Below are 20,323 nucleotides of genomic sequence, written 5' to 3' on the forward strand. Positions count from 1 at the left end.
GTGGTACTCTTATTTTTGGACTGCAGAAAGACTGCTTGCTTTAAATGCAGAGCAGATGCTTTTAGCTATCGTTCTGTAAAAAGCGCACAACAAATTTGTATAGGGATTAGTATGATGAATAATAATTACAGCTATATGATTAGGCAGCATAACTGTGGGCTTTATATTGTTCGCTTGCTCTTTGATGTAAATAGGGAATGGTTTTTTGAGTTTTGTACAAGTGCTGATAGTGGAATCAGTCAAGGGATTTTTTACTCCATTTTTCTCATCTTTTTTTGCAGGTATGATGCAAGTTTGCGCTCTGTACCTCCACCAGACTATGGGATTCCTAAGCTGCATTATTTTGAGGACTGGGGAGTGGTGACTTATGGAAGTGCTTTGCCAGCTGAAATCAACAGGCCTTTCCTTTCCTTCAAGTCAGGAAAGCTGGGAGGACGTGCAATATATGATATTGTTCATAAGAACAAGTACAAAGAGTGGATCAAGGGGTGGAGGAACTTTAATGCTGGCCACGAGCACCCAGACCAGAACTCCTTCACTTTCGCTCCCAACGGCGTACCTTTCATAACAGAAGCTCTGTATGGGCCAAAATATACTTTTTTTAATAATGTGTTGATGTTTTCCCCTGCTGTGTCTAAGAGCTGCTTCTCCCCATGGGAAGGGCAGATTACAGAAGACTGTTCCTCAAAGTGGCTTAAATATAAACATGACTTGGCTGGCGACTGTCAGGGACGAGTGGTTGCTGCCACAGAGAGAAGCGGGGTGGTTTTTATCAGGGGAGAAGGAGTGGGTGCATACAATCCTAAACTGAAGCTGAGAAAATTGCAACGAAACCTTATACTTCTCCACCCCCAGCTTCTCTTGCTTGTGGACCAAATCCACCTAGAAGACGACAGCCCTCTGGAGGCAGCAACCAGTTTCTTCCACAATGTGGATGTGCCTTTTGAAGAAACAGTTGTTGATGATGTCCATGGGGCCTTTATCAGGCACCGTGATGGGATATATAAGATGTACTGGATGGACGACACTGGCCACAGTGAGAAAGCCACCATTGCCTCGAGGACGTATCCTCGGGGCTACCCCTACAATGGAACAAACTACGTGAATGTAACGACCCTGCTGCGGCACCCCATCACGAGGGCCATCTACCTTTTCATTGGGCCCTCTGTGGACGTGCAGAGCTTCACCGTGCGTGGAGATTCCCCGCAGCTGGATGTTTTTGTGACCACTGGTGAGCACGCCTACGCCGTGTACCTGTGGCCCGTCGAGGATGGCTCCCGCTCTGCCTTTGCACAGGTTATTGCAGACCGCCAGAAAATTGTCTTTGACCGAGCCTCTGCCATCAGGAGCTCCACAGTGCCAGAAGTGAAGGACTACGTAGGCATCGTGGAGAGGAACCTGCAACATTTTAAGCCCGTTTTCCAGCAACTTGAGAAGCAGATCCTGTCTCGTGTACGCAACACGGCCAGCTTTAGGAAGACTGCTGAGCGCTTGCTGAGGTTTTCAGATAAGAGACAGACAGAGGAGGCCATTGACAGGATATTTGCAATCTCTCAGAGGCAGCAGCAGCAGCAGCATGGCAGAGCAAAGAAAAACAGAAAGGTAGCCAAAGGCTACAAATTTGTTGATGCCGTTCCTGACATTTTTGCACAGATTGAGGTAAATGAAAGAAAAGTGCGACAAAAGGCACAGACTCAGGCACAAAAAGAGTTGCCTGTAGACGAAGATGAGGAAATGAAAGATCTTCTGGACTTTGCAGATATCACTTATGTGAAGCACAAAACTGGGGCGTCGATCAAAGGCCGATCAGGGCTGGCACAGATGCTGACGACTGCTCGGAGTGCCCCGTCAATATCAGCTTCTTATACTCGCCTCTTTCTAATTCTCAACATTGCTATTTTTTTTGTCATGCTAGCAATGCAGCTCACCTATTTCCAGAAGGTCAAGAGACTGCATGGCCAAAGATGTCTGTATGCAATACTTTTAGTAGACAGCTGTATATTATTGTGGCTGTATTCTTCCTGTTCTCAGTCACAATGTTAGCAGAAGACCTCTACTAGTTGACCAGTTTATGGTCATATATGTCTATGCAAAAACATTAACCCTAATAGGGCCAAAGTTTATATCTTCTCTTTTTTTTTTCCTTTTTTTTTTTTTTCCTTTTTTTTTCCTTTTTTTTTTTTTCTGAAACATTCCAAAAACATCTGGGGAAAGATTGTTTTCAGACCAGAAGGGATTAAATAATAGGGCAAGCAATAAATATCTCAGAAAAATCAGTACTTAATAAGTACTCCTCCTTTGTGTTTTGAGTTGGGCCTCACGTCTGAGGGAATGTTATGCTTTGTTCATCAGAGTTCAGTAATGTAAAGTTGTAGTTAATTTTTTGGTGAGAAGAGCCCTCTTGATAGGTTTGTTTCTAAGGTCTTTTTTATACAGAATTTGATTTGCATGTAGTGAGTTTTCATTTCAGGCTGCTAGGGATGTCTCTGGACATTCTCCTAAGACAAGGACATTCAAATATATACAAGGCAGATCTTAGCAGTAGACTTTATTTCTGTCTGCCAAACCAAAGAATGGCTCAATATGGGACACCCCTGTATCATTATTGCAGACTCTTATATTGTCCCATCTCTTCCATGCCTTACAATCTGGCAGTGGGGAAATGACAATCATGTCAGTGCTTGCCAAGTGAGGGGCAAATCACTAGTAGGTAGTAGTACAAGGCAAATATGGGTTTAACTCAAAGTAGAACAGAATGCAATTCTCAGGAAAATAAAACCATTTCTATTTTAGGCAAGTGTAGGCTGTAGAATGCTGAATCCTGTAGGGTCTGTTCTCCATTTTACAAGGCAGGGTTTCAAGAAAGTTTTCTATAGTTTGAAGCACATCTTAGTAGGGAAATAATGTCCTAGATCACTGCCCTTCCATATGTAATTTTAAAAATACAAAGAACCAAAGCAATTCTGTGGTAACCTCAGCAACTGCCAGTATGGAAAAGCATGTGTTAAGGAAGTATTTAATGTATTTTTTCTTTTCAAATGGCTAGAAAGAGGACAGTTAAAAATTTGTGAACTGCCTGTTCTCTATAAAGCACCAGCAAGGGTTCTGCAAGCTCTTGGTCGCCCCAGGTCAATTATTTGGGGATTAGTGGTAAACGGAATCATGTGGTTTATGACAAAAATAAGTTTGACATCTCCACCTATATTCCCCTCTGTTCATTAAACTAATTTCAAAAACTCATAGCTATTTGAGAGAATGGAAACTGTGGAATTGGGGCATTCCTGTATGTCTTTACAGAAAAACAATTCTTCAGTACATTTGCTAAATAAAAGCATTATAATTATCTTTGTGGAAAAGTTGTTTTTCTTTTATTTGAATATTTTTCCTGATAGTTACAGTAATTATGTTCATCAGCACTTGTTCAAACCACAAGTTCAAACTTTGCTTCCTCTTCTTTACACCATTCAGATGTATGTTATCTACATTACTCCTGTTAAGCCTTCTGCAAGTCTGTGTTTGGAAGTTTCATGAGCTTTCCTTGTCTAAACATCTTCAGTGAATAGGCCAGAATATATTCACTAGGTTCCAGCTCATGAGTCAGTTCAGAGCACTGTATTCACATAAATAAGCCCTACTACAGTCTCCAATGCCTGGATTTATTCAGTGAAATTTGCTACAATTGAGCAAAGATTTAGGTACCCAGTAAATTTCTGATCCACGCATACTCTCTGGATTATAAGAGCCTTCAGACAGTAACTCAGCACACCGAAGACCTTGGAACACCTTCAAGACATACTTTCCCCTTTTCCCTGATTGCAAAGGACCTGTGAGGTGGATAATTGTCTATTTCAACTCACTCACTTTGTTTCTTAAGGCAAAGGGAGCTGGGCCTGGGGACTATCACCCATTCAGCTTCAATGGTGCATGCTGAAAGTGACTTAAACTGTGACAGGCTGTGGATAACTGGAAATCTCTTTATTTCTGCCTTTGCACTGTGATGACATAAACACATGCAAAAATAGCTGTTGGCTTATGTTCAATATTAAAGACACTGTTAGTTTTCCAATATTAGGTGATTGGACTATTACTTGTCATGAAACACCAAAAAATCAAGAGTTTATATAATGTCTATGCACCTTTCCCCTGTGTCAATTTGCTATTGCTTTGAACAACCAGAAAGCCACCCTGTAGTCTAGAAGACTAAGAAGTGTCTGGTGTGTAGTGTGGCTCTAAGTTCTGGCATGGGGTTTGTGTAGCTGTCAAATGAAACTGCAGAGACTAGCAATTAAGGTATGGTTTTGCACGTTAGCTGTCATTTACACCATGCTTCTCTGCACTGTTCCAGCAGTGCCAAAGGAAAGAGGCGGCTGCAAGAGCTGCCCATGCTCACAGCCAGGTCTTAAAGCAGCTTTTAAAGCAGAACAGTATTCAAACAAATGGTGTGTGTGCAATGATACTGTAAAGGGAAATGAAATGCAGGAGCCTGACCCTCCTCAGTGAGAGACCAGACCCATTTCAGCCTAAAGCGTGCATCCAGGAGTTTTGCAGCCTGTGCTTGGTTTGCATCTATTAAGGATTTATGTGTACATGACTGTCGTTACTTGCTGCTCTGAACTCCACTTGCACAGATGTGACTTTGATTCAGATTGGGCAACTAAAGAAGCAAATTAAGCCTTAGTTGTGTTGACTGTCTTTTAGATATGAAAAGAATCCTTAGTTATTCTTTTCCAGGCCAGAGCCTTTTAAAAGGCCCTCTCCAGTGGTTCTGTTTCCAGTCTTTTTTTCCATTCTTGTCTGTCTCATTCCTTGCCAAGGACTGTTAACTTTTTTTTTTTTTTGATTTTGAAACAAATGGAAGAACAGATTGTTCTATGCCATCAATAATGTGGCATGGGCAATCGAGTGTTGGCTAGAAGTGTCCGTGTCACAGAAAAGAAACAGTTCGAGGCCTCAGGTGGCAGGACCCTGAAAAATCCAAGCTGCCCTTGCTTCACTAGGAAGTGCAGTGAGGAAGAACAGGTAAATGGGATCAGCCTGACAGCCCTACAGGCTTGTGGGAGGGCTAGAGAAAGAGGATGTTCCTCCATGCTTGATTATGGAGGAAAGAATGCTCTCCTCACCTTTGCATCCTTCGTATGAGCTGCAGAAGAGAAACAGCCTGGGTGGGCTCTGTGTCCATGGTAGAAACATTTAGCACTGTGTTTGTCTAGTCTGGGTATACTGAACAACTTCTGAAATGCCACTGTATGGCACCCAACAGCAAAGTTATTTTTTGCTCCCTCTTTTAAGTGGAGTAAAAAAACTGAGGTGTTTCTGGCCCATGCCTCTGCTCCCATTCTTATTCTGCTTCTTTTTCATTTCTGAAAAGGTTCATTTTCTGCATCTCTAGCCGCAGGAAAAAGTGGCTATCCAAGAACTTGGTATATGTGGATGAGTTCCTGTGTTCATCAGAGACCCTGCTCACTTCACTCAATTTCTCTTCAACAGCTGCTCTTCAATCATGTGTGCTTCATTTCAGGACTGCAGTCTAATTTAGTCTAAAGTCAATTCACTGTATTCTGAACAAAGTGAATGGCAATTCAGCCCACAGGTAGTGGTGTATATGTTTGAGGGTGGAAGTGGAATCTGGTTCTTAGATTCTTTCAATTATTTTTTTTGAGTCCAGCCAAAAATGTCTATCTATGTTATATACATCATTGTGACTCAAGGAAGCAAAGGAAAAGGAGCACATTACTTCATTTCTTAAAACTTGTAAGATGAAAGCTTATTCTGAAGAATTATGTGTCTGAAATTCTGTTGGTCTATGTATTTTCCACTGATGAAAAGCATTTTCTTGGTGTTTGAAACCATATAGAATTTGGAAAATAGCTGCATTTCTGCCCCGGGACATTACATTCACATTTACTTGGTCTGCAAAAGGCTCAATTGGGATCATAAATACTTTTGTCTAACTTCAATCCCTTTGCTCTGGCTAGTCTGTTAAAATCAGTAGGGTAACGTCAGGCAGCTAAGTCAGACTGAGCTAATGAAGCCAAGATGTCACTTTCTGTCCTCTCTTGGCAGCTGACTCCAGGAGCTCTCTGCAGCAGAAGGCCTATGCAATCTAGTGCCGGATATGTCTGTACTGTCATCAGAATAGAGACAGTTTTCCAAACGAGTTCAACCTTGAAACAATGTCAAAACACTTCCAAATAAGAGCCCTGGGCCCTCTCAAGTAAGGAACAAAACTATTCCATGCTTCAGACAGGCAGGAGACTGGACCCAACTACACAATATATGAGCGCATTCCTTCAGCGAAATGCGTGTGTAGCGTTTTCCCCTGATGCTACCTTTCCTGCCAGGTTTTTCAGGCTGACAAAGCATTCATAATATTTATGATAATTTTCCAGAAATTTATGACACAAAGAAAAATTGCTAGCTGAAATGAATTATTGTAGAAGACATTTGTGACTTTTTTCCCCTTTAACTTGTGTCCAAAACCATCAATGATTTTACTGGTTTCCTAACTGACCCTGGGACAATCAAGAGGAAAACTGTCCCACTCCAACCCCCAGGGCTCTGTTACTGTAAATAATAATCCATAACAAGTAAGTATGAGTTTATGACTGACCACAAAATATTGACATACATTTTTTCACCAAACATTCCATACTCAGTCTGGCTTTGTACCTACCTCCAGCTGGAAGGCATTCTTCAAGGGGGTGGAATGCTTCTAAAATCACAAGTATAAAACCCCTGTTTTCCCACTTCGTCTTCGTTAATGTAACACAGGAAGAGAGGAATGCCAAGAAGGCTGGGCACATTGGATATGCCTACAGGAAATGGTAGTGAAGAAAACTTGAGGAGGATTGAGACATGGAAATTTCACTACACTGCCATGCTGCTGTGAGAGTAAGCTAGATGAATTTGCCCTGTGGCAAGAGGGAATATATGATCAGCATTTGCATTCCTTTCTATCCCTAAAGAACAAGACTGTCCTTGGGTGGAGGAGCTGAACTCTTTGGAATATGCTAAGGAAGGCCAAGTTTCTCCATGACCTAAGAAAGATGCTACAGCCTTTATAGTTGACCTTTACTATTAATTGTAGTCTAGAACTCTATTCACTTCTCTCATGCTTGTCCTTTTTTATATGGCATTACTTTACTTCATCATGATAAGGGTTATCATAGTCTTTCACTTACTAAGTTTGTCATGGAGTTTCCTCAGGTGGACCCAACTGCAGGTTGGTAGCAAAGGGGAAATGGGCAGAGTACCAGAGTCCCTGTAAGGGCAATTGAAGATCTCTGTCTTTATGGAAGCTAGAGGAGTAGAAGATGATCAATAATGCTATAAAATACAGCTGCAAATGCCATGCAAATGACAACGATGATAGAGTATTTGAACATTACAGAATAAATGAGGACAGACTGAGAGACTTGGAAAGTTACTGCTAACATAAAATAGAGGCAACTGGGAATATTTTCTCCTTATGTCCCATATATCATTCTTTCCTTTTGAATCATATCTTCCCATTTAAAAAAATGGAAAGTGCACACGCAAGTGCTGCTGAGTGTTCTAGAGTTCAGCCTTTAATACAAGCCAGACATGGTTACCAGAGAGCCTGACACAGCTTGTACAGTAGTGGTGAGCTGAAACGGTAGTGGTGAGTTTGGGTATTTTGTAGCTAAGGATTAGATTGATTAGGAAAAATATATTAGCAAGGGAGGTTGAGGATCAGAAGCCAGAAACTTTTCATTTCTTTGACAACTTTGAAAAGGATAGGGTCTCAATGCTCAGGCTGAATTACTGTTAAAAAAGATGTTGCATTCTCAGCGTAAAAGCGTTGTTATCTTATTGCAAGAGTCCCATACCTTCTCGGTGATCTCTCATGGGTAGTTCTTCTCAACACTGCTCCTTCTTCTTCAAAGCCCAGACAGCAACTGACTCTAGGTCCCACTTCTCCCTGTCTTATAGGACTGGTCTTCCTTACTGGATACAGCTGTGAGTCAAGCCTGTTTCTGATCTTGGATAATTGGCCTGGCTGCAACTCTTTGGGGGTAAAACTGCTTTTTACACATTTCTTATACTCTATTCCCACCACAAAAAGATTCTATGAGCAACAAAATTTTAGCAGCAAAGGAAACTGAAATGGGAAACTGGAGACAGTAGTGTAATACCATGAATGAAAGAACTAGTTAATTTGTTCAAGTTTGAAAAGAGAAAGGATTAATTGAATGGAAAAGTACAAAGCATGCTTTGTAGCACATGATCAGCCACCATTAGGACACACATACGCTCACACAGAGTGGAACGGATCATATCTTAGGACAAGGGGGAATGCCCTTAAGATGAAAGAGAGCAGATTTAGATTAGATATCAGGAAGAAATTCTTTACTGTGAGGGTGGTGAGGCTCTGGGACAGGTCATCCAGAGAGGTTCTTCCCCATCCCTGGAAGTGTTCAAGACCCAAGGGGCGAGGATGGGCCCCTGAGTGCCCTGGTCTAGTGGAAGGTTCCCAGCACACGGCAGGAGGGCTGGAACCAGGTGATCTTTCAAGTCTCTTCCAACCAAGATCATTCTGTGATTCTGTGGTTCTGTGGTTCTGCTCAGCTATGCAGCAATTCCAAGGCAGAAAGGTGTGATGGTATAATCTGAAGAATGCAAGGACACACAGAATACAAAACATCTATAATAAGAGCATAGAAATATTTTGGGTTTAATGTGCTTAAATTTGTAAAGTAATTTCATGGTGTTTCATTTTCCATAGTAAATTAAAAAGACCAAACTTTTCTTTCTTAGAACTGACTAGTTAACTACCCAGGGTGATTTGCCTGATTAGTCGTAACTATAATCTACCTCACCAAGGCTACTTAATTTAATCATACAACATGACAACTTCCGCCTTTCTAATCCTATGCTTCTATCATATATTTTCATATAAGTTCAGCAGATATTTGTCACTTAATCTGCAGACAGCATTAAAGAATCATACAGATTTGTTCATGGCTCATATAGACTGCAGATTGAACAGTAAAACCCTCATGCAGCTGGCTGCTGTAGGATGTTTGGACTGGGTCACAGGACCTTCCCCAGACAGAAATGAGACATGTAGTGGACCCACAATGTTAAAAGAGCAGCAGTAAATAATGGCATGGGACAATTAGTGCCATGGCTTATGTGACTCTGTACCAGAGCCTCCTTCAGAGCCATGCTTGGTTTTCCAGACCTGTTCCCTTCCTGCCTGCTAAAATCCATTTTCAGCCAAAAACTGCTAATAAATGTAATGCCTTAAAATAGCAGTATAATGTACACAAATGCTTGTAAGCTGTGCAGGCCCAGGCACAGTGCTACTTCTCAGGCTGCTGTTCTACTAAGTATTAGTACTATTAATGATTTATGTGGTGCCACTGAGCTGTGTGACACTTCCTAAACTTGTAATAAGGCTGGTTTAACCATAAAGTCAGAATAACTTCCACAGTTTCACAAAGTGAGGCAATGGGCCTCTGGGGGAGGTCAGTCCACCTGGAGGGTAGGTGCAGAGCTGCTTGTGGACAGGACCTCCAACATTTTAAGCATTAATTTCACCTGGAATGAGACAAAAGGCATTACAAGAATTTTCCTAGAATAAAAGGACTTATTATCCATGTGTCTTTCTGAACTGGAGAAATGTAGCTTACATTTCTTTCAGTTGAAGAAGCAAGTCCAGTTCTTTTAAACAGAACACCAGTGCAGAGGTGCTCTTTTCCATTACAACCATGAATGTACAAGATACTACAGTAGTAACATGAAAAAGGAGTTCAGCTTTCTAAGACTAATGGAAGAAATTTTAAAGAGGATGGACCTTGGATGTAACAGCTGGAAGGAGCATGACTTGTAGGAAAACAAAACCTGTCTTTGGCTATTCTGAACAAGTAGAAAAAGTTCCAGAAAAAAAAAACTAAAAAATAACCTACTGTAAGTATTTACAAACATAACTAAAACAAGATCTGCACAATATGTACTGGAAAAGCCCTTCACTGTGCTTACACACACTTACACATGCTGCATTTATGACCAATATTATGCATTTTATTGAACCACAGAATTAGTTCAGACTACAGATTTTTCCAGCTAGAAAAAAGTTTGAGAATCATTCATCTGCAAATGAAAGTAGAGAAGTTAAAATGTCAAGGAGAAAATAAAATATTAAACAAGTCCACTTGTTTTCAGCTGACCTCTTCATTTTTATAAGGAATATTTCAAAGCAGAAGGATGTTTCAAGTAAAAAAATAACCTTTTGCTCTAAAAAACTCCATCTTTTAAATTCTTGTGTTGTTCCATCCCCCCTTGGAAGACATGAAATTTAATGCAAATCAATGTAAAAACAACCATTAAATTGGAATTTTGGGTCCTTTAACAGAAAGCTGTTTTTCTGAATAGTTTCCATATAATGCTTTGCAGCTGTTGTGGCCAGACAAGTGTTAATTTAGAGGGCAAGAAAGAGCTGCCCTGGGAGAAGACAGCTTTGAGTGAACAGGGGCTCTGTAACTCCACAGCTCCTCACACCCTTGGGCTGCTCCCCAGCTCCCAAAGCTGCCACCAGCTGGGCTCACCCTGGCCGCTCCTGCACCCCACTTGGCTGCCAGCACAGCTGTTCCCCCACTTCCCAACTAGGGTGGTCTCTCTTCTCTCGCCCACCACTCTGTGAATATTTACTGGGAACATGTTTTCTTGGAGGAGGGTTAATCCTTTTTCATGCAGAGCTCCCCTCCCTTTTCCCAAGAAGCTGGTTCCTGAAATCGTATTTTATTACAGATAAATAAAACACGGCTAAAATTAGCCTCAGAAAGAGAAGTAGCTGGGTTTCTTGGCTTTCTGCTTTCCCCTGTGTGGTCATAATCTGTTCCAGAGAGCTGCCTCTGGTCCTTTGCCTCTCTTGTTAAATGAGTTTGGTGCCGTTCTTGGAGACAGCCCCTGTCCCTGTCTTTGTCAGGATATGTCCTTGCAGCAATTTCACATTGCATCTGTTTCTTCTGCTGTGCTGACAGACAATCACAGAATCATTAAAAAAGATTGGGCTGGAAGGGTCCTTAAAGACCATCCAGTTCTAACCCTCCTGCCTTGGGCAGGGACAATTTCCACAAGACAAAGCTGCTTGAAACCTCATCCAACCTGTCCTGGAGCACTTCTATGGATGGGGCATCTGAATTCTAGTTTCACAGCTTTTTAACCTCTGTCTCTAACTGCCTCGAAGTAAAAATCAAGGTAACAATACTTGCCAATAATGCAAAGTTATTCTTGATTTGTAAAAATTAATCACTTTAAAGATCTGGTGAGATACTTTCTCAGGCTGCCTGATCAGAAAGCAAAATGGTTTGTCGAATTCAGTGTAGAAGAAATGGTGTTTAAAGTGAAACCAAATCCTACCTTCATATATACAGTGGTAGACTCTGAGCTTGCTGAGGTTATCTCTCAAGGAGTGAAGGGCTTTTTTATTATAATGCATATCTTGTTAAAATATCAATTCATGGATGATAAAAAAATTCTAGAAATTATTTCAAGGAAAGAGAAGACAAATGTCAGTATTCCCTTGTAGCAAACTGTGATTCAGTTGCATCTTCAATGCACTGGAAATCTGGTATACTTCCTATTTCCTATCATGTGAAAAATGATACCTGAATCCTAGAGAACAGTTCAGGTGGCAACATGGATAAAGAAAGTATGCAAAGGTATATATGAGATGAGGAATGACTATATAAGGGTGTCCTCAGCCTGGGAAAGAGAGGGATGTGGTGAAGGTGTACAAGACCATGAGTTGATGGAGATGCCAAAGATCCATTCTTTTTTCTTGTTCCCTTCCAGACCTTGGGGATATCAAATGTCATTCATTAGAATGAAGGTTAAGCACACTTGCTGTACAGTATTTTGGATGTCAGAAAGTCTGCATGGGTTACAACAAAAGGTGTTAGAAACAAAGGAAATCCCTGAAATCACACTGGGTGTGAGGGCATTGCCAAACTTCCTTTCCCTGTCTCTGTGCTCCCCACTCGGCTGTTGGCTGTAGCTGAGATGTGGCCAGGCTAACCTTCAGTCTGATTAATTCTTTCTGGTTTTACATCCTTTTTTGATTGCTATGCCATTGCATTACAAGGGCTCCTCCAGGCCAATGCAAGCATTTCATTTAGCAGCATTTTTTCCTCTGCAGCAGCTCGGCACTGAGCACGGCACATCTGCTCTGAGCCCAGCAGCCACCTGAACCAGTACTGCCTGCTCTGGAGCCTCTGTGTCATCCTCTCAGCTGCCCAAAAAGCTGAAATGGGGACTGTGAATTTTCAAATTATTGACCGCCAAAACACACTGTTTTTTTAAATTGGAGCTTATCAGGCTTTGTCCGGCATAACCCAAAGTCTCAGCAGTTTAAAGATTAAACAAACAACATCCAGCTGCCCTTCCCCTTGGCAAAGAAAAACAAATCCATGATTTAATGTAATTTAAAGTAAAAAAAAAAAAAGTAAGAGTTATATAATTTACAACATAACTACTTAAAAAAATAGACTAATTGATTATCTTGAAAAATTGACATGATTATAGTAGAATTTTCTTCCATAAGAGAACAAGCCATATTGTATAGGTAAAAATAAGGCTGGATAAAAATCTGTATATGGTTCTGGGTGGTTTTCTCACATTTTATTCACATGTTGAATCTGGTGCCTCACTGACAAGGTGATGATGTTTAAGCCATTGCTACTTACAATGCATGTGTGGACAAACGCAAACTATTTTTACAGGAACAAATGTATAGAAAATTGTTTTGCTGTTCATAACTGGAGTGGTTTTCCAGTGTGGTTTCTGCTTGACTTTGAACTGACTATTTTTTCCTCTATGAAGGGCTGCTTCTGTGCCTCATTGCACCACCACCACCACCAACAGAAACTGAAAGCTCTGTAAGCCTCTCTAGGCTGAGAGAACTGCAGGAGACTTCTCTCTCTCTTTTTTCCTTTTCTGACGGAGATTTTGCTCTTCTCAAAGTAAGGAGAGGCAGAAAAATGGATAAGTTACAGAAGGCAGTGGATTTCTGCATCCGCCACCAGACCACTCTGAGTTTCAGCATCGTGTCCCTGCTGACAGCTGCCAGCGAGCGCATCTTCTCATCTGTGGTGTTCAAGTGTCCCTGCAACTCTGAGAACATGCTGTATGGTTATTCCTTCCTCTTAGCACCTGCCTTCGTCCTCTTGCTGCTGGGCTACATGGTGAATACCAGGACATGGCGCCTGTTTACAGGCACGTGCTCTCTGGAGAATAATCCCCAATGCTGTTCCTGGCGGGCCTGTGCCAGCTTCTGCCGGCTGTTTCTGCCGATGACAACCAAAGCCTTGGTGGCCCCGCTCACCTGGATAGCAGTGGCCCTGCTTGGAGCCAGCTTCTACGAGTGTGCGGCCAGTGGGAGCGATATCACAGCGCGCCTCTTCTGTAAAAATAACACAAATTACAGCCAAGAAGAGCTGTACAAAATGCCCTGTGATGAGAAGTTATCTGCAGCGATGTCAAGTGCATGCCTCAGCTTTCACGCACAGTCCCAGGTAAAGCCTCCCTGCTCTTCTCCTCACACTATGGGCTTCAACCCTGGCGGCTCAATGCATAGAGGCGCCTGCTGGGGACTGTAAACAGTCCTTCTCTCTTATGTTATACACTATCAGGTACCAATAGCACACGGCTAGCCAAAATTCATTGGCAAAATAGCAGCAACAGAAAAGCAATATCTGAATTTTTACAATACTTTCTGGTTTTGCATGTTTGATGGTAATGGTTTGGCAGTGTTATTTACAAAACCTCATGGACAGGAAACCAGCCTAGAGAACAGGACTTTGCACACGTTTTCTTCTCAATTAACTTAGACGTGGTATGAGTTCTTCTTCTTCTCCACTTTTATGTCTCTGAATACCTCAAACTTCTGCAAATAGCCATCAGTTGAGGGGAAATTGATCATTAAGAGAGGGGGGAAGCTGATGTCCCCTTGCAAGAGAATGGTTGCAAGGAGACATCTGGAAAGAGAAACTAATAAGAACAGCTTGTTTGACTCTAAATCTCAATGCCTGAACCTCTTAATAATTTTGCACTTGTATTCCAGAAGAATAGTTAAAATGTATATAAAATATATAATAAATTATATTAAAATATATATATTAAAATATACTGTCTTGTTAAATTTTCTTGTGCTGAAAGCAAATTGCATGTTCAAAACAGTAACACTTGTGGATTGTTTTTTGTTTGGTTCGTTGGCAGCACTGCAGTTTTGTTTCTACATACGTGTGGATTTTGTCTTAACTCCAGTAGGAAAATCATGTTCTGCAGCTTTTTCTCAGGAAAACATTAAGAGTTGGTTAAGAGGGTATGGGTAAGAAAGGAGAAAAACCAAGGAAGCCTGACTGTTACTGACATTGCAGTGGAATCTGAAAGTAACATCCAGTCAAACAAAAGCAGGAAAAGTGTGAGTGCATTTTTATTACTGACCACTACATTTAGTATCCAATCTACTTTCAACAAAATTAAGAACCAAAAAGAGCACAAACTAACTTTTGTTTAGTACTCACTACTTCTTTATTTGAAGAAAAATCATCCTGAGGCAAAAGAGCATGTTGCAGGATCTCTGCCTAGAGCTTCCAGCTAAGTACCCCTGGGCAGAGGAGACACCAGCAATTACTAGGACACTTGGTTTTGATGGGACCTCTGAAACTTGTCTAAGGGTCTTAAAATCAGGTATAAAACAAGAATGAATCCCCATATTCAATAGCCAAATCTGTGTCCTGCCTACAAGACATACAGGACAACACCCTTCCTCTGTGTTGTGCAAAAGCCAGCTGTTTTGCAGGCTCAGACATCAGGGACAGTAACTACATTCCATGAGAGCATAGCCAGCAGGAGCTCTGATTTGCAGCACAAAGCACACAGAGTGATTCTGCACCCTCTGCTCCATAAATGTGACCACAACTGCAGAAACTGATGGTCAGTATCTTGCCTTAAAACTTAAGAAAGCTGGGTATAATGGAGAAAATAACTTCTGTCCATCTTCTCTTTTTTTGGTATTCATCTTTATTATGACAAGATCAGCTGAGGGGTGCAGAAGGTCTATATGTCTGTCTGAATTGCATGCATGGGATCCCCTACTGCGGCAGCAAGCAGACAGTTACATGCACTCCAGGGTGTCCATGCTTACAGCTTTCTTTTTTTTTCAGTGTTATGTTCTATACTCCCACATATGACCATGCAATACCATCATTAACCCATACATCCTTTTTTCCAGCTGATGGGATGGTTCCTGATAGCCAGCATCATGACTGTGGCACTGATTTCAACATGTATCACCCACTGCTGCTCCCCTGTCAGTTATCTTCAGTTCAAGTTCTGGAAAATTTACTCAAAAAAAGAACATGAACTTTTTAAGGTCAAAGCCAAAGAGCATGCAACCAATCTAGCAGAAAGAAATACAAATTGCTTTTTTGAAGCCACTGACCCAGAACCATTTCCTACTCCCAGCAATGAAGACTGGCAGAAGGTTTCAATCTTGTATACCTTTAATTCACAAGAGCAGTATTACAGCACGTTACACAAGTACGTGAGCACCAACAGAGGCAAGAGCGCCAAATTCAAGGAAGAAGGCCAGCATCTCACTGTTTTAGAATTTGTGGATGAAGCCCAGGCAAGCATATGAGGGTTGTAATGAAACAAATCCTTTGCAGTGCTGGCAGTCTTTTAGCCCTACTGATATAAGAAGAGTCTTGTTCTCTGCTCTTACTGAAATCTATGCAAACTGCAAGTGAAAGCTGATAGTTGCAATCCTCAATAGATTTGCTTTCAAATACATTTTAATCCTTTTACTTAAGTACATTTAAAAGGCAGTTTTCCTATGTTGTTGCCTATTAAGAAGAATTGTATGTAAAATAATCTCTATCCACAAAGATGTCAGCACGTATTATGTCAGATTTTTATCGATGCCGTAAGAGCACTTGGCAGGAGGAGTGACAATACCAAACCTTATCAAAGATACAAAGACAGGAATGGATGATTTGATCAGAAATTCCGCTCAGTTTATTAGCTATCTCTTTAAAATGAAGCTTTCAGTGAAGCTTACAGCAAGCCGTAGATTAAAAAATTTAGCTTGTCTTGAAGGTTTAGGCTCATGCATAACATAGCAGTGTAGATGAAGCTTACATATTAACAAGCACATTAAAAGCACATTCATACATTTAAGGACATTAAAACCAGCACTGCCTGCTCTGGAGCCTCTGTGTCATCCTCTCAGCTGCCTAAAGAACTGAAATGGGAACTGTCAAGTTTCTTATTTCTGACCTCCAAAACACCTTTTTTTTTTTTTATTGATGCTTATCCAGCAAGACCCAACGACCCAGTAGTTTAAAGATTAACCAAACTACAGGGTCCAGATTCCCTTCCCCTTGGCAAAGACAAACAAATCCATGATTTAATGTAATTTAAAGTAAAAAAAAAAAGAGTTATATAATTTAAAACATAACTACTTAAAGTTGAATTTTCTTGCTTAAGCGAACAAGCCATATTGTATAGGTAAAAATAAGGCTGGATAAAAGTCTGTATACGGTTCTGGGTGGTTTTCTCACATTTTATTCACACTTTGAATCTGGTGCCTCACTGACATGGTGATGAGGTTTAAGCCATTGCTACTTACAATGCATGTGTGGACAAACGCAAACTACTTTTATAGAAACAACCTCTTCATTGTCTTGCTGTTCATAACTGGAGTGGTTTTCCAGTGTGATTTCTGCTTGACTGTGCACTGGCTGTTATTTACTCTATGAAAGACTATTTCTGTACCTCATTACATCACCACCACCAACAGAAACTGAAAGCTCTGCAAGCCTCTCTAGGCTGAGAGAACTGCAGGAGACTTCTCTCTCTCTTTTTTCCTTTTCTGACGGAGATTTTGCTCTTCTCAAAGTAAGGAGAGGCAGAAAAATGGATAAGTTACAGAAGGCAGTGGATTTCTGCATCCGCCACCAGACCACACTGAGTTACAGCATCGTGTCCCTGCTGACGGCTGCCATCGAGCGCATCTTCTCATCTGTGATGTTCAAGTGTCCCTGCAACTCTGGGAATATGCTGTATGGTTTCTCCTTCCTCTTAGCACCTGCCTTCATCCTCTTGCTGCTGGGCTACATGGTGAATACCAGGTCATGGCGCCTGTTTACAGGCACGTGCTGTCCGGAGAATAAGCCCAAATGCTGTTCCTGGCAGGCCTGTGCCCATTTCTGCCAGCTGCTGGTGCCGATGACAGCCAAAGCCTTGGTGGCCCCGCTGACCTGGATAGCGGTGGCCCTGCTTGGAGCCAACTTCTATGAGTGTGGGGCCAGCGGGAGCAACCTGACACTGAGCCGCTTCTGTAAAAATAAAGGAAATTACTGCCAAGAAGAGCTGTACAAAATGCCCTGTGATAAGGAGTTATCAGCAAAGATATCAAGCGAATGGCTCAGCCTTCAAGCACAGTCCCAGGTAAAGCCTCCCTGCTCTTCTCCTCACACTATGGGCTTCAATGCATAGTGGTGCCTGCTGGGGACTGTAAACAGTCCTTCTCTCTTATGTTATACACTATCAGGTACCAATAGGTCACAGCTAGCTAAAATTCATTGGCAAAATAGCAGCAACAGAAAAGCAATAAGTGTATTTTTACTCTCTGGTTTTGCATGTTTGCATGATAATGGTTTCGCAGTGTTATTTACAAAACCTCATGGACAGGAAACCAGCCTAGAGAACAGGAATTTCCTTATCAAGACTTCTCAAACTTCTTTTCCACAGGAAACTTCTCAATTAATTTAGACATGGTATGAGTTCTTCTCCTTCTCCACTTTTATGTCTCTGAATACCTCAAACTTCTGCAAATAGCCATTAGTTGAGGGGAAGTTGAGATCATTAAGAGAGGGGGGAAGCTGATGTCCCCTTGCAAGAGAATGGTTGCAAGGAGACATCTGGAAAGAGAAACAAATAAGAATAGCTTGTTTGACTCTAAATCTCAATGCCTGAACCTCTTAATAATTTCACACTTGTATTCCAGAAGAATAGTTAAAATACGTATCTGTCTTGTTAAATTTTCTTGTGCTGAAAGCAAATTGCATGTTCAAAACAGTAACACTTGTGGATTGTTTTTTGTTTGGTTCGTTGGCAGCACTGCAGTTTTGCTTCTACAAACGTGTGGATTTTGTCTTAACTCCAGTAGGAAAATCATGTTCTGCAGCTTTTTCTGAGGAAAACATTAAGAGTTGGTTAAGAGGGTAAGGGTAAGAAAGGAGAAAAACCAAGGAAGCCTGACTGTTACTGACATTGCAGTGGAATCTGAAAGTAACATCCAGTCAAACAAAAGCAGGAAAAGTGTGATTGCATTTTTATTACTGACCACTACTTTTAGTATCCAATCTACTTTCAACAAAATTAAGAACCAAAAAGAGCACAAACTTCTTTTTGTTTAGTACTCACTACTTCTTTATTTGAAGAAAAATCATCCTGAGGCAAAAGAGCATGTTGCAGGATCTCTGCCTAGAGCTTCCAGCTAAGTACCCCTGGGCAGAGGAGACACCAGCAATTACTAGGACACTTGGTTTTGATGGGACCTCTGAAACTTGTCTAAGGGTCTTAAAATCAGGTATAAAACAAGAATGAATCCCCATATTCAATAGCCAAATCTGTGTCCTGCCTACAAGACATACAGGACACAACCTTTCCTCTGCGTTGTGCAAAAGCCAGCTGTTTTGCAGGCTCAGACATCAGGGACAGTAACTACATTCCATGAGAGCATAGCCAGCAGGAGCTCTGATTTGCAGCACAAAGCACACAGAGTGATTCTGCACCCTCTGCTCCATAAATGTGACCACAACTGCAGAAACTGATGGTCAGTATCTTGCCTTAAAACTTAAGAAAGCTGGGTATAATGGAGTAAATAACTTCTGTTCATCTTCTCTTTTTTTGGTATTCATCCTTAATCTTACAAGATCAGCTGAGGGGTGCAGAAGGTCTATATGTCTGTCTGAATTGCATGCATGGGATCCCCTACTGCAGCAGCAAGCAGACAGTTACATGCACTCCAGGGTGTCCATGCTTACAGCTTTCTTCTTTTTTCAGTGTTATGTTCTATACTCCCACATATGACCATGCAAAACCATCATTAACCCATACATCCTTTTTTCCAGCTGATGGGATGGTTCCTGATAGCCAGCATCATGACTGTGGCACTGATTTCAACATGTATCACCCACTGCTGCTCCCCTGTCAGTTATCTTCAGCTCAAGTTCTGGAAAATTTACTCAAAAAAAGAACATGAACTCTTTAAGGTCAAAGCCAAAGAGCATGCAACCAATCTAGCAGAAAGAAATACAGATTGCTTTTTTGAAGCCACTGACCCAGCATCATTTCCTACTCCCAGCAATGAAGACTGGCAGAAGATTTCAATCTTGTATACCTTTAATTCACAAGAGCAGTATTACAGCACGTTACACAAGTACGTGAGTACCAACAGAGGCAAGAGCGCCAAATTCAAGGAAGAAGGCCAGCATCTCACTGTTTTAGAATTTGTGGATGAAGCCCAGGCAAGCATATGAGGGTTGTAATGAAACAAATCCTTTGCAGTGCTGGCAGTCTTTTAGCCCTACTGATATAAGAAGAGTCTTGTTCTCTGCTCTTACTGAAATCTATGCAAACTGCAAGTGAAAGCTGATAGTTGCAATCCTCAATAGATTTGCTTTCAAATACATTTTAATCCTTTTGCTTAAGTACATTTAAAAGGCAGTTTTCCTGTGTTGTTGTCTATTAAGAAAAGTTGTTTGTAAAATAATCACTATCCACAAAGATGTCAGCACGTATTATGTCAGATTATTACCGATGCCGTAAGAGCACTTGCCAGGAGGAGTGACAATACCAAACCTTATCAAAGAGACAAAGACAGAAATGGACGATTTGATCAGAAATTCCGCTCAGTTTATTAGCTCTCTCTTTAAAATTAAGCTTTCAGTGAAGCTTAGAGCAAGCTGTAGATTAAAAAATTTAGCTTGTCTTGAGGGTTTAGGCTCATGCATAACATAGCAGTGTAGATGAAGCTTATATATTAACAAGCACATTAAAAGCACATTCCTATATTTAGGGACATGAAAAATCTGCAATCTATACTAGCAAGTAGCAATATTCTTATCACACAGGATCTTATTATGAGAAATGAAGATACAAATCTTAAGTGAAGAATAATAAAGTTCACCTTTCTCCTGAAAAGCTGTTGTTTGAGTCTTTTAGATATGTAAGTCAGATTGTTTGGTCCAGGATGTCCATTTACTTCTCCCAGAAATTCTCTCTTTCC

At 41.1% G+C, this 20,323-nt stretch overlaps 3 protein-coding genes across 15 annotated transcripts in view; all 3 read left to right on the forward strand.

The window, feature by feature from the left end:
• DSE (dermatan sulfate epimerase) overlaps positions 1-3,343 on the forward strand; it is a 35,141-nt gene extending 31,798 nt beyond the window's left edge. For all 13 annotated transcript variants that reach the window (XM_038132800.1, XM_038132801.1, XM_038132809.1 and 10 more), the window contains one exon: positions 282-3,343. In XM_038132800.1, the coding sequence (XP_037988728.1) occupies positions 282-2,043 (1,762 nt within the window). In that variant the 3' untranslated portion in view covers positions 2,044-3,343. The remainder of the gene's footprint in view (positions 1-281) is intronic.
• A 9,567-nt stretch (positions 3,344-12,910) lies between these two features.
• On the forward strand, positions 12,911-16,220 carry LOC119698482 (calcium homeostasis modulator protein 6-like). The gene is made up of 2 exons (XM_038130353.1): positions 12,911-13,538; positions 15,260-16,220. Exons 1-2 carry the CDS (start codon positions 13,005-13,007, stop codon positions 15,665-15,667), a joined length of 942 nt encoding a protein of 313 aa, XP_037986281.1. The 5' UTR covers positions 12,911-13,004; the 3' UTR covers positions 15,668-16,220.
• Position 16,221: 1 nt separating this feature from the next.
• LOC119698481 (calcium homeostasis modulator protein 6-like) lies at positions 16,222-20,238 on the forward strand. The gene is made up of 2 exons (XM_038130352.1): positions 16,222-17,478; positions 19,167-20,238. The coding sequence occupies exons 1-2, from the start codon at positions 16,945-16,947 to the stop codon at positions 19,572-19,574; spliced, it is 942 nt and encodes a 313-aa protein (XP_037986280.1). The 5' UTR covers positions 16,222-16,944; the 3' UTR covers positions 19,575-20,238.
• The last annotated feature ends 85 nt before the right edge of the window (positions 20,239-20,323 follow it).

Source organism: Motacilla alba, chromosome 3 (assembly GCF_015832195.1).
Source record: "Motacilla alba alba isolate MOTALB_02 chromosome 3, Motacilla_alba_V1.0_pri, whole genome shotgun sequence".
Taxonomy (NCBI): domain Eukaryota; kingdom Metazoa; phylum Chordata; class Aves; order Passeriformes; family Motacillidae; genus Motacilla; species Motacilla alba.

Coding starts and splice junctions, on each gene's coding strand:
- LOC119698482 (XM_038130353.1), top strand. CDS start 13,005: ATGGATAAGTTACAGAAGGCAGTGGATTTCTGCATCCGCCACCAGACC. Junction 13,539..15,259: donor GCTTTCACGCACAGTCCCAG/GTAAAGCCTCCC, acceptor CCTTTTTTCCAG/CTGATGGGATGGTTCCTGAT.
- LOC119698481 (XM_038130352.1), top strand. CDS start 16,945: ATGGATAAGTTACAGAAGGCAGTGGATTTCTGCATCCGCCACCAGACC. Junction 17,479..19,166: donor GCCTTCAAGCACAGTCCCAG/GTAAAGCCTCCC, acceptor CCTTTTTTCCAG/CTGATGGGATGGTTCCTGAT.